Below are 13,080 nucleotides of genomic sequence, written 5' to 3' on the forward strand. Positions count from 1 at the left end.
TGTGGCCATTATCTGCACCCCCACCCCCACCCCAAGCACAGATAGGCACGCCCTCCTCCACTTATTAAGGGTCCAGTCTTTAAAAGCCTCATTCTCTATCCCCAAGCCACCCCCATATTTCCTTCCCCCTCTGCAAGGGATATGGGTGGGTGGGAGGGGGGCGCCAACCTCTCAGTGTGATGCTTTCACCAACCTAGGAGGAAATGGTTCTCTTCCCTTCTAGATTACAAGACCACTTTGGAGTTTGCTGTACTGAGTTGCCTGGAAGAGGCGAACATTTGGGAAATTTTCTCAACTGGATCTCCTGTTTATTTTAGATACCCTTAGGCCCCCAATAGATCTTCTCATCACTACTCTCAAATCACGGGCTACGACTTCTTTTCCCTCTGGCTAAATTATCTGTAGCCTTTGAGTAAATGCTCAGCTTGGCCTTTGCAGCCTGTGCTGAAATAAATCACATCTTCTGGCTTTTAGAATCTTTGCTTTGCTTAGTTAAATCAAGGTGTGGGGCTGATCCATGATATAGCCAATTCTGTCCCAGGAGAAACTTTAAATAATGCAGTCCTGGCCCTCCCCCATGAGAAAGCCATCCCCTAGCCAATTGTCCAGTGTTTCACATGGGCCCTCCAGAGTGCCAAGGGTGAGGGACTGGCTGTGGTGAATGTGTGTGGCCTTAGGCAGTGGTTCCCTAACTCCCTGGGGGTGTCTTGAAAGCTGAAGACTTTAGGTCTTAACTCTGGCTGAAGCAGAATTTTTGGTGGAGGTGGGGCTGTATCTATAATTTTACCAGGTTCTTCAGAGATTTCCAATCACTAGGGTGGGGAGCTCAAACCTAAAGGGTTCTGGAGTTGGATTCACAGCAAAGACCAGGCCAGTGCCACAGGGCAGGAGTGTGGGCGGCCAGGGGTGTCCTCCGCCCGCGCAGGAATTACCCATATATACCCAGCCTCTGCCCTGGGCACTGACACAGTAGGGGACAAAGCTGCCCTAGGCATCCTTCCCTGGCAAATTGTCAGGGTTTGTGTCAAGGACATCTGCGCGGGGAAGCGGAGGCAGGGGAGAGTCCAGAGCCTCAGATCCTTGGGCTGTAATAGCAGGTGCAAAGACGGAGGCCTGGAGAGACTTTCGGTTCCATAATCAGCGTCTCTCAGGCCACCCAGCTGGGCAGAAACTCACTATTTTGGCTCGAGGGGTGTAGGGGTCAAACGGGTCCCAGTACCAGGAGGACGACCCGTCCCCCGCTCCACGGACCCCTAAGAGCCGCCCGACCTGCATGGGCACCGCTGCAGGGGCCGCAACTGTTGGTGTAGGAGAGCAGCACCCCAGCGCAGGGATGGCGGAGGAGCGCGCAGTCGGGTCAGGACCAAAGGCTGGAGCCTTTTCCGGGCCGGAAGCACCAGAAGCAGTGGGTTGGAAAATTTAAAGTGGGGACGGGCCCCGCCGAAGCGTTCACCGGCCCCACCTCATCTCAAAAAAAAAACCGGAAAACAAGAACGTCTTCTGGACTAAAAATACATATTGAGAAAGTCCCCGCGCACAGACGGGCGGCGCGTTCCAGCTGCCGGCCTGGCCCGGGAGAACTTGGCCACGCGGCCGCCGATTACACCCAGCTTGGCTGGGATGGCTCCGAGCCGTCTGCCCTGACGTCAGCCCGGCTCCGGCCGCGCCGCGGCGAGATAGGCAGCGCGGCTGGGCGCGGGCGCGGCGCTAATCACTCCCAGATGGCCCTAATAGCGGAGATAAAGACGGACGGAGCGGCCGGGAATAAATTTGTAATCAGGGCTCTACCATCTGATCATCAAAGCGGCCCAACTGCTGGGAGAATTGGAAGGGAATGTGCGTGTGTGTACAGTGGGGGAGTCGGTTCAGGGGAGAGGCGGGGGCGCGCTCCTGCACCCGGGCTGGCTTGGGCAGGGTGAGAGGGGGCAGGAGAGGACGCTTGTCCGTGCGCCTGGGAGTCCCCGCCCCGCGCCCCTGGACGGCCGACCCGCCGCCGCCGCTGGGGAGCTGAGCCTGGCCCTGGGACACCCGCTGCAGGCCGTGCGCGCTCGCAATCTTCCTCTCCTAGAGCTGCCCCTCTCTTGCCAAACAGTTAAACACTTGGTTTCCCCCATTTCCCCCCCGCCCCGTGGACGTAAATCCTACAGAGCGCCTGGGCTTCCGGGGAAGCGGGCTGCCCCCGGCCTCGGGGCCGCTCCGGGGTCTTTCCTCCGAGGGGTGCGCGGGCTTCCGCAGGCCGGGGCCCTCGTCGGCGCCCCCTCCTCGCGCGAGGATGTGGATGGACCCGAAGAGTCAAGCCCGGTCGAGCGAATCGGTCCCCGCAGGTCAACAGATCCGGACAAGACATGCGGCGCCCAGGATCCCGATCCAGCCCTCCCTGAGGCACAGGCCCCGCGCCTCCTCTCCTGGGCCGCTAGGCTCGTCACCTACCGCCAGTCCAATGTCCAGATGCGGGCGCGTGGGTGGGACTCGCGCGCGGGGAGAGCGCGCGCGGCAGTGGAGGAGGAAGTCGGGGGCCGCGAGCGCTGCTGGGGACAGGAAACGCTGAGCGGTTTCCCGCGCTTTGTAGAGCCACGGCTCAAACGCAGCGCCGGCTAGAGTGGTACCGCGTGCCCAGTGTACTGCCCCTGCACACACACGCGCCTCGGGCCCTCGCAGCTGGTTCCGGTTTTCTCTGCAAAACTAGTTTCTCGGAAGCAGCTTGCATGCCTCCTTCGACTCCGTACGGCTTTGCATCTAGCTGTCTCTCTCCCTCGGCTCCCTTTCCAGCGAAGTCCGAGTGCACACAACTCACTCCTCCTCTGGCGACCTCAGCCACGCCGGCCAGTCCCGGATGGCGGCCACCAGCCATCCAGGTGAAGGGGCAGGATTCCAGCCGTCCTCCAGCCCCGACTCAAACACACACTTTGTTTTCCAAGGGGCCTGGAGGCTCCGTCCCTGGCGCCACAGCTGCGCCCACCTCAGGGCGGGGACGACCAGGCCTCCTGGTTCTGCTAGCCCAGAGAAGGGCAGCTTAGGTGAGAGGCTCACCTTTCCTACGTTCCCGGACTTTGGCTAACAGACTGGGCGGCTGGGGTCGACCACCGACCCCCTAGAGCGTGGTCCTGGGATTCAGAAGGCAAGAAGACCTCCCAAGTGATTTTGCTGTCATCTTCCTGGCACTTCGACCTGAAAAAAACTCTGAAAGCCACAGTAAGTGTCCTGTCCTGGCGGAAAGTTCTGGGAAATTGCGGCTGGGAACAGGGTGTGTGGTCAGGTCCCCCTCTGTCGAGTTTTCCCAAATTACTTCCCAAGAAGTTGAGAATGGGTCTATTGGACACACGCGCCCGCGCGCGCGCGCGCCCGCGCCGGCGAGCCCTCGCCCCTCAGTGCTCCAAGGTTATCAGGCGCTCGGCCTGCGCGGCGGTCTGGGGCCCGGCCCTGACAACCAGATCCACCATCAATTTACCTTCCGCCGCCCCAGCTTCCCATTTAGCTTTTAACGTCAAATCCTGCATTTTTGTCGGCTCCGGCCTGTCTAGAGAGCTTGTGATTTCGCTGCAGGAGTGATTGCTTTTAACAAAATGGCAGCAACCACATTATCCAAGCAATTAAAACAGAGGCCTTTTAGCCAGTCCCACAAGGCAGGAGCTTGGGGGGAAAATTTTTTTTTTGAAGCAAAGGAGAAAGGGAGTTGAAAGGGAAAGAAATGTGTAGAAGAGAAAAGCATGGACGCGTAGAAGAAACGCCTGCCTAGCCCACCACTTCGTGGCCTGGGACTTGGCAACGTGGGACGACATGTGGGGTGTCTTGCGAGTTGAAGCGTCAGGTTAGGGGGTTCGGCACCCCCCTGGGTATCGGGTCTCCTGGATATCTGGCCCGTTGCGGTTGTCGGTGGGTTGGAAGGTCCAGGTGCTGGAGGTGTCCAAGCACTGGAGCTGCGGAGCCCTAGGAAGCGGCGCGGCGGGCGGGCAGGCGGGCAGCACGGGGGTCCAGGCCAGACAAAAGACGCTTTCCTGGAGCGCGGGTTTAAACGCACGTGCAGCAGCCCCGCGGCCTCGTAGCGACGGTGCTGCCGGGGTGTTCTGATTCCCTTCTGTTGGCTTTTAACAGACCAGAGAAAGCGTTAAACCCCCTAGAAATGCGTTAAGGCCCAGATGGCAAGGAAGACCAGCCAGTCCAGGCCCGCACGGGCACCCAGGCACGTGAAGATAACTCCTGTTTTGAAAACCTCACTTCCTCCACCACCAAGCATTCCACTCCCTTGGTAAAAACTCCTTCCCTCCGCCGGTAGGTTCTGGCATCTTTTCTCTTGAACGGATTAGCGTAAAGACGAAAAGGGCGGCAGGAGAGGGAGGGAGCCACTCGGTCAAACGGACAGGAATCCCAAGAGTAATAGAAAATCAGGGCGCGCCTCCCTCCGCCCCCCAACGCTATAAACAAAGGCAAGTGTCTGTAAACACAGCCCCGCGCCCACCACGTCGGCCCAGCGCCCGCTGACCCGAGGGGAGAAAGTTCAGATCGCTTTGGCCGAGTTGTTCTAACCCCGCGCCCTCACGTCGTCCGCCGCCCGCAGAAGAACCCCGCCGCGCCGCTCGAACGCCTGCAGCCTGGCTCGAGCGAACTCGCCGGTGGCCCGGGAGGGGCTCAGAGGCGGCGCTGGCCGGAGTGGGACCCCTGGGATGGAGGGGGAGAGTCTGTGCCTGGGGCCGGGGTGTGATCGAACATCATCCCGAGGATGGGTTCCAAGGTGGAAACCCTCTGGCAAGCCGCCCTCACAAAAGATTTGAACGCGCGGCGTCTCATGAAACAAAACCGCTTTTTAATAGGTTTTGCCTTTCTTCTCTCCCCCGCTGCGTACTCCGAATGCCTCCTCCTCCGCTCCCCTTCCCCAGTCTGCCGAGCCCTTTACGGCGCTCAAGCTACTCCGGTTCCTGGAGCAGAGATTCCGCTCCGGCCAAGCCCGCAGGCGAAGGAGGCCTGGGGACTTCCTCCTGGGAAGTGCCTAGACTCTCTGAGCCCGAACCTCCGGCCGCGTGATCGGCCCCGGCGGCTGGCAGCGGGGGAGGGAGCCCTGGGCCGGACTGGCCTGCGGCCGGGAGGACTACAGACACCGCGCGGTTAATATTGAGTTCCCTATAACTCCTTGTAAATCTAGCGCCCGCTTCACCCCCCTTAGAATCCTCGGTCGAGTTCGCGATTTCTTACTTGACGTAGAATTCCTTGTTACCTAATGATGGACTTTTTCCGAGGGCCCTCCCCCTCCCCCGGGCGGCCAAGAGGAGTCTCCCCCCCTCCACCTGCCCCCCGTTGAGACGACCAGCAAAAACCTCCTCTTTTCCTTTCTCCTGGTCTTTTTTCCCCTTTACTCGGATGAAAGCCCTATATTTTGAATTAAAAACCCTAGACTAGCTCCTGCGTCTGCAATAAGGGCTAGGTTCCTCCCCCAAACTACTTCAGCGAAAATGGCTCCTCCAACAAAACCCGAAGCCCCCACCACATGGCGTCTGGGTTGATTTCAGGTTGATTTCAACCAGGACAACTTTCTACCTTCGGAGCAAACGGCTTAGGCCTCTCTGCGGCCCAGACCCTCCTTCTACAGACCACTCGGTGCTCTCCTGGAGGCAGAGACAGAGGGAAGGAGGCACGACTCACGGAGCCCAGGCCCTTTGGCAGGACTTTCACCAAGGACATCTGTTTTTAAAGGGCTTCCTTGCCGGCCCTGCCTTCAAGGTTGCTCCCGTTGATGACTGATCTGAACCACTGACTGTATCAAACAAAGTTAGAGGCAATCACGATAATTTAGTTTACTTCTGAATATTTTAAATATAATGAAAACAAATATAACAGTTTTGTTTTCAAAACTCTCTTGAGGTATCAACCATTAAAAGATAGGGGTTTTGTAAAAAAAAAAAAACACACAGTGGTTTATTGAATACTTACAACGTTTACACCTTCAATATTAATTCCACTTAATTTTAGAGGACGGAAGTGCACAAAACAAGGAGCTGCTGGAAACATCTTCAAAGTGGGAACCACATCAGATGGAACTGTGGCGCTAGACACTTACCCCCAACATACATGATGGTGGTGGTTTAATTGCTAAGTCATGTCCTACTCTTTTGCGACCCCATGGACTGCAGCCCGCCAGGCTTCTCTGTCAATGGGATTTTCCAGGCAAGAATACTGGAGTGGATTGCCATGTCCTTCTCCAGGGGATCTTTCCCACCCAGGGTTCGAACCCGCATCTCCTACATTGGCAGGCAGATTCTTTACCGCTGAGCCACCAGGAAAGCTCAACGGACATGTTAGCTGCCCGTTTTCTGCTTTGAAATAAAACTTTATAATCCCCAGTAATATTTATATCCAAAGGCCAAGTATTAAAGATACACTTCACATACACACTAGTGTCCCGCTGTCTTTATCTGGAAGGGTTTAGGTAAGTGGAGAGGGAGCATCGCTGGTGTCTACACAGCAGGAGGAAACATTCACAAACAGAGACTCTACAAGACAACGACGGGATCCCTTACCACGAAGGAGTGTCCTCTTCATATTAAAATACGGAATGCTTTTCTTCAAATATCCACTTTTTTTTTTTTTTTTTTGGAGGGGAAGGTGGGGAGCGGATGCCTCGAAGGGGGCAAAGAGAGGGAGGCACATTGCACATAAATAAACCGGATGATCCAAATGCAGGAAGTCCTCAGAGCGGAGCACGCAGAGCTTGCCTGGAGTCCTGGGTCTACATCCAGCTCCTGGGCCCTGCTGGAGCTCTCCTTCTCTTCCTCCTCCTCCTCCTCCTCCTCTTCCTCACTGCTTGAGCTCCAGGGCCCAGACATGCTGCGGCCAGCCCGTCCGGCCTTTGGTTTTCTTGTCGTTGCTGCTTACTGTGCTTTTCAAGATTTCATTCTGGGCAAAGAAGAGGTGAGGTGAGGGGGAGAAAAGTAGAAAGAGAAAATCAGAGAGGAGATCCGGTCCCACGCAACCCCCACGCTTTCCCGGCCAGAGAAGATAGTGGGAGAGCCAGCCAGGAACCGCGGGTGGGGTGGCCTCAACTCCCAGCCCCTGCAGAAGAGCTAGGAAGGCTGGCGCTGCCCTAGTTACCGCCCAGGCCGACACGCAGCAGCAGCACTCAACTCCCAGGTCGGCGAGTTTATAAACAACCCCCGGTTTTCAAGTCATTTATGGAGGAACTGGGGGCCTTCTCTCTAACTCCAGATGTAGGGGCGCGATCTGGGGTCGGCGTTCAGTCTGGTTTCCCTGTTTTAAATCGCAGTCCCAGACCCGCGCTCTAAGGCAGATAGGGAGAGGTGCCTCGGCCTCGGCTTGGGCCTGTCTGTCCAAGGCCTCCTCCAAGGCCTCTGAAATCCCGGGCTACAGGAGATCCCTCGACTTGGCAGCAACTAAAGTGCCATAGACCCCAAGGAAGAAAACCTCGACAAATGGAATTATTTTCCATGTTCTTCATGGCAGTAGCCCTGCTCTAAACTCCACCACCCTATGGTCACCTGGTTAGGAACTTGAGAAAACTAATTTTCAGTTATAACTTTGTGTTACTGTTCAGAACAATGACAATGACTATGATGATACTTACTATTTGTCTTAAAATGTAAAGGCACATGCAAACAAAACCAGAAATAGGAAGAATACTCATCTGGGAAGTCACATTTTAACATCACTGCCAGAGAGAAACTGAGCTGAATTTTGAAGTACTTATCTTATGTTCACCTTCATGTCTTCCAGGTATAGTTATCAGAACCACCGCAAAAACTCTTAGAATCAGTGGCTGCCTCGTTATCAAGAAGGGGAAACGCAACCAGTAGTGAAATAACTGGAATCAAGTGCTTCTGAGCAACTTATTTTAGAAACATCTGAAAGCAAGAACGGACTGGAGGCCGAATGAAGGCTCGAAAGGACGAGGAAAGAGGGGTCCAGGCCAGTACGATCGAAAGATCAAGCTGGAGTCCGCGAGGCCGGCCCTAAGTGCCTGGGGGCGCGGCGATAACCAGGAAAGAAGATCGCCAGCGCAAAACATCCCTCTTCACCTCCTCCCCGTGCTGACACCCTCCCCTGGCCTCTCTGCTTCTGCGGGGAAACCTTCCGGACCACAACCTGGTGCAAGCTTGGCTCAGGGCGCTGCCAGAGAACGCGGCGGGCCAGCGTTCAGCCCAACGGGAGAGAGACCCGGATCCCCGCTCCCCCGCACCCCACTGCCCTCTGCCGCCTGGTACTGACCAGCTCCTTCTTCCTCTTCTCTTCTTTCACATCTGTCTTCTTGATCTCTGCCTTGAAGGCCTCCGCCTCGCCGTTCTGGTCGTCCTTGGCCAGCAGGTCCATGAGGTAGGCGATGTAGCTGGTGGCCAGGCGCAGAGTCTTGATCTTGGAGAGCTTGGTGTCGGCGGGCACGTTGGGGATGCACTCGCGCAGCTCTGCGAAGGCGCTGTTAATGCTTTGAGTCCTGCGCCGCTCCTTGCGGTTGGCGGTGCCCCGGCGCTTCACCGGGCGCGGCCCCCCCAGGCCTGGGGGCCCGGCGCCCGGCGGCACCCCCCCGTAATGGGAGTGGTCCAGGCTGGCGGCGCCGCTGGCGTACTCGGGGCTGTAGGACAGGGCCATGCTGTAATCGGGGGGCGACATCTCGGGGTGGCCGATGAGCCAGCCGTGGAAGTAGGGGCTCTCCTCGTGGCTGCAGCGGCTGGCGGCCGCGGCGGCAGCAGCGGCGGCGGCGGCGGCGAACGGATAGCCCTCATGATGCACCACCGGGTGGTGGGGGAAGCCCCCCACCAGACTCATCTCGCCCTCCGCGCCCCTCCACGCGCCCCAGCGTGCGCGCAGCCCTGCCGCGCCCTCGGCCCGGGCCCCCGCTTCGGCGCTCCGCGGCCTCCCCCACCCCCCACCCCCCAGCCCCCGGGCGCCCGGGCCGGCCCGGCAGCCGCAGAGGGGGCTGCTGCAGCCCGGGCCCCGGCCCCCCGCCTGGCCCGCGGGGCCCGCCTCAGCAGCGCCGCGGCCGCCGGCTCCCCATAGGGCGCGGCGAGCTGGTCCCGGCACCGTGCGCCCCTGGCCGCCGCCGCCGCCGCCGGCTCCCGCCTTGCTCCACGGCCCGCGCGCAGGCTCCTGCTTCCCGGGCGGCTGCGGGCAGGCACAGTCCTCTCGAGCTCATGCAAAGGTGCCCCGGCTCCCGCGGGGCTGCTCGGTGGAGTCGCCGGGCTCCGCGCCCCGGCCGCGTGCCCGGCGCCGCGGCTACTCGCAGTCCCGGGGCGAGTCCAAAGCCGCGGCTTGAAGAGCCGGCCCGGCTCTGCAGGGAGGCGGCGGGGTCGACTGCTCACTGTGAAGCTACCTCCATGCGACCCTTTTCTTCCCGCCCCTTCCCCTCCCCCCCACCAGCCTGATCTGGATTCTTGTGCGCTTATTGTTTTAATGAAATTTTTGGTTGTTGTTTTGGTCCTTGAACGTGATTTTAGCTGCGAATAACGTGTTCCGCGCTCCTCTCGGCTCCCTCGGAGGGCTTTCAGAGAGGTCTCAGTGCATCCATTTTCTCAGATCCTCTCCTTTCCGGGGAAGGATCTGGGCCCTGTAGGCCCCTGGAGCGCGAAGGCGGCGGCTGCGGCGCGGAGGGCTCTGCGCGGCGGCCGTGGGAGCTCCCGGGCGGCGGCGGCGGCGGCGGTGGCGGTGGTGGTGGTTCTCCGGGGCTGGACGCCGTGAGGGGAGGAAGCGGATTTTCCCAGCAAGATCTCCATGTACAGCCACATCTTTAGGGCCGCTCGGGTTAATATATGTCGTCAGAGGCTCCTCACGCCAATCCCGGGGCGGCGGGGGCGGCGCCTCGCGCTCTCCGCAATAAAACTTTTTGATGTTCTTGTTGCTAATTGCCGAGGTCCTCGTCCAGGATTGGCTGCCCCTTCATAACCAGAAGATAATTAAAACGAAGGGGGGGGGGGCAGGGTTAAAAAAACTTTTTTATCAGCCGGAGGTTAATGCAAGTGTTTAACAGATGCTTCACTATTAAAATATTTTCCCCCCAGGTCTCAAATACTGAAGAATCTTAAACCAGGTACGGTATTTCTCTGCTTTCTTTTCTGGTTAAAAAAAGGAAGCAGATATTGCTTTTCGAAGTGTTTTGTAGGTAACAGGCAAGAGCAGAGCAGCAGGCGCAGTTCTTTGCTGGGCGGGAGAGAGGCGGCGGGCGGCGGCCCCCTCCCAACCACCCCCCCGGAGGCGCGTCTCCGGCCGGCCGAGGCGGGCGCGGGGCGCAGGGCAAGGCTGCGGCTTTGACCTGGGCACAGACTGGAAACGCGCGTCTCTGCGTCGCTAGACTTACCCACCTCGTTACCCAGGCCAGGGCCCTCTTGGGGAGCTTGTGTTATATTGACTACTTTTGGAAATCGTGGTGAAGACCCCGGGACAACGGTCAAGATTGTAAATACCCTCATTTCGATGTTCTGCAGGGACGCCAGCCCTAGCGCAGACCTTGGGCGGTTTCAAAGCGCAGGGCACCTCGATTCCCCGAATTTGTTGTGTGGCCGGTATCGGTGTTCCCCAGGTTTAACTAGCCTGTCTGGTAAGTAACTGAATATTTTTTACAGCGTGTTCAGAGCTTATTTTTCAGTTTTTATGAACAAACATATATAAATACATCTCCGCATTCCTACCTCTCCCATAAAAGCGGGCATGTGTGGGAAGCAGGTTTAGTTATCGGAGGGGAACCATTAAACACCAGTTTAAGAGGCAGGCCGGGAGGACGGCTCGTGGATGTTTAGACTGCTGGCCTTGGTGATCTTGAACACATTAGAACGGAAAATGGATCTCCACTTGTAAGTCACCGGGCCGCAGGGCACCGGGACCGCGGCGCCCGAGTGGCTTGAGCCGTTTGAGAAGAGGTTGGGGGCTGGGGACTGGGGTGGACGGTGGCAGGAGCTGAAATGAGCCTAGGGGGTTGGCCGGCAGCCTTGGCCGAGGCTGATGTGGAGCTGAAGATTCCGCCCGAAGGGTCGGTGTGGAAAAGAGTGTCAACAGGAGCCCAAGGGCCGTAAATTAGAGGGAGCCCACGCGGGGTGTGCCTGCGCCAGCACGGGCCGCTGAGGCCTGGGACTCGCTGCTGGGCCTTGCGAGGCTCTGCCGGGGGAGACCAAGCACCCCACCTTGGGCTTCCTCCCAGGGAGGCAGGCAGGCAGAGTCAGGCCCCAGGCTGCAGAGTCCCGTTCCAAGGACTCGGTGAGGACAGTCCTTTGCTTGCATGCTGCCCACTTTTTGCTGGGTACAGGCTTGGGGAGGCAGGGTTTGGGGATACCCAGCTCCTCTGCTGCCCCGGACTGGGGCGGTTGCCAGCCACTAACCCCAGAGCCCTGGGCACAGCTTTGACAAACATGTTTTAGGTGGCTGGGCTGTAGAAGGAAAGGAACCCAGAGGGGGTCGTAGAAAGCTGGCTGAGAGTCACCATGAGGGCCCATCAGCAAAGGGTCAGTTTCCTGGGATGCCCCCAGCAGAGGTCTTGAAGCTGAGAATAGGGGTGGGGAGTAGCTGAAACCACATATGCTGGGCCCTTTGGGCTCAGAACAAAAAGCCTCCTAGAGCTTCGAACTTCCACCTTAAGCGGGTCTGCAGTTTGGAGCACAAGGAGAGTCTTTTAAAGACCTTGTTCTTCAGGGAAAGAGTATGGGCAGTGTGGTCAGGGTTTGGTCTGCATTTTCACCAGAAAGGTAAACCCTGAATGTGTATATACTGGTAGTTCAATCCTCTGACATTTGATACATTAAAATAAAGAAGTCTGTTTATAAAAACACATCTAGGCCTTGAGAGCACATAGACAAAAGTAAGGTGATTGCACCCAGATAAAAAACATAGGCTTTCCGGCCAGAGGGAGTTTGGGAAATGGAAAGGAGGTGGAAGAGGTCAGGCAGAGGGCTGAGCTGGGGACTGAGATGCGGTGTCTTCCAGGGATGAGTGGCCTCCGTGGCAAAGGCATCTGGACTCGCCACTTCTAGCCTTTCTTGTGTCCTTTTAATCGAAACAAACAAACAAAAAATAGACAAACCCCTCATGGTCCCGGAGAGCCTGGCAAGTGATAAAAGAGATGGACAACGTGGGACAGAAAAAAAAGTCGTAAAAGATGCTAATCTGAACCTCGGTCCTCACTGACAGTGTCATTATCAGTTAATTAATGTGATCCAAGGGTCCAGGACTTCATGAATCTCAGCCAAAATGCAGAGGCTTATGGCCCTGGAAGCAGGTGACAAGTGGGAGAATTCTAGGGTCCCAAAGTGGTTGAGTTCCACTCTGAATGTACAACCAACCGAGTCCGAGTCCACTTTTTTCTCTTCGTCTCCCTTTGGGACTTTTTGCTGCCGCTCTGGTGCGCTGCTATGTTACTCTGCTGCCCTGGAAAGCTGTGAGGCAAAGAGGCCATATCAGGTGTGCCCCCAGTTTAATGCCTTGTGCCTTCTGGGGCACTAGTGATGGAGGTGATGGTAGTGGTGGTGATGGACAGGGAAGAGGGAAAAGACAGGTAGGAGGCAGAGGTTCCTAGTTTCATGGTCCAGACCCCATGCTGGGGTATTCTATGGTGGCCTCTGGTGTTCTGCTCTGGGAAAGGGCACACTACTCCAGGGGCCCCTGAGCAGCTGAGAAGTTGCTGGCTTGGGGCTGCCTGGGTTGCCTGCAGGAGGAATCCTGCAAAGGTTAGGGTGTGCTAACCACTTCCCCTCCTCTGAGGCCCTGAGCTGAGCTGCAGCCAGTCTTTTCCAGGTGGGGAGACCAATTCATCGGTTGGGGGGACAGCCCTGGTTTTGGGGGAATGTTTGAGATCCTTGTAACTGATGATATACCCACCGTGCTGCACATCACAACTGCCTTCTTCAGCTAAGCAGACAGAACTGGGGTCCAGCATTTATTTTGGGTCTGTGTCTCTTGTCTCTTTCCTCCTCCCTCCCACCCCCTTGCCTGGAAAAGGGTCCAAGGGCACCGGGTTGGGGCGAGGCACTCATGCCCTGGCAAACATTCTGGGTTTGTGAGATATTACTTTAAAAATCAATCTGCTTTAAACTAAATATTTTCTTAAAAACTTCAGTCTGTTTTAAGGGAAAATACAGATCTTTTCGAGGTATTTATTAT

General features: G+C 57.2%; 2 protein-coding genes across 2 annotated transcripts in view; both read right to left on the minus strand.

Moving 5' to 3' along the window:
• Positions 1-2,675, minus strand: part of SCRG1 (stimulator of chondrogenesis 1) — a 109,499-nt gene extending 106,824 nt beyond the window's left edge. Inside the window, exon 1 of the mRNA XM_061132487.1 lies at positions 2,431-2,675. The gene's annotated coding sequence lies outside the window, so the exon portion shown is untranslated. The remainder of the gene's footprint in view (positions 1-2,430) is intronic.
• Positions 2,676-5,885: 3,210 nt separating this feature from the next.
• HAND2 (heart and neural crest derivatives expressed 2) lies at positions 5,886-8,841 on the minus strand. The gene is made up of 2 exons (XM_061132472.1): positions 8,212-8,841; positions 5,886-6,885 (listed from the first exon to the last, which is right to left on the minus strand). Exons 1-2 carry the CDS (start codon positions 8,764-8,766, stop codon positions 6,787-6,789), a joined length of 654 nt encoding a protein of 217 aa, XP_060988455.1. The 5' UTR covers positions 8,767-8,841; the 3' UTR covers positions 5,886-6,786.
• Positions 8,842-13,080: the final 4,239 nt, after the last annotated feature.

The sequence above is a fragment of the Dama dama genome, chromosome 29 (genome assembly GCF_033118175.1).
Source record: "Dama dama isolate Ldn47 chromosome 29, ASM3311817v1, whole genome shotgun sequence".
NCBI classification, from domain to species: domain Eukaryota; kingdom Metazoa; phylum Chordata; class Mammalia; order Artiodactyla; family Cervidae; genus Dama; species Dama dama.

What these genes read in the sequence shown, in the direction of transcription:
- HAND2 (XM_061132472.1), bottom strand. Translation starts at nt 8,766, where the DNA reads ATGAGTCTGGTGGGGGGCTTCCCCCACCACCCGGTGGTGCATCATGAG. An exon ending in AGAAGAGGAAGAAGGAGCTG is followed by an intron (nt 6,886 to 8,211) that starts GTCAGTACCAGG and finishes TTCTTTGCCCAG; the next exon opens with AATGAAATCTTGAAAAGCAC.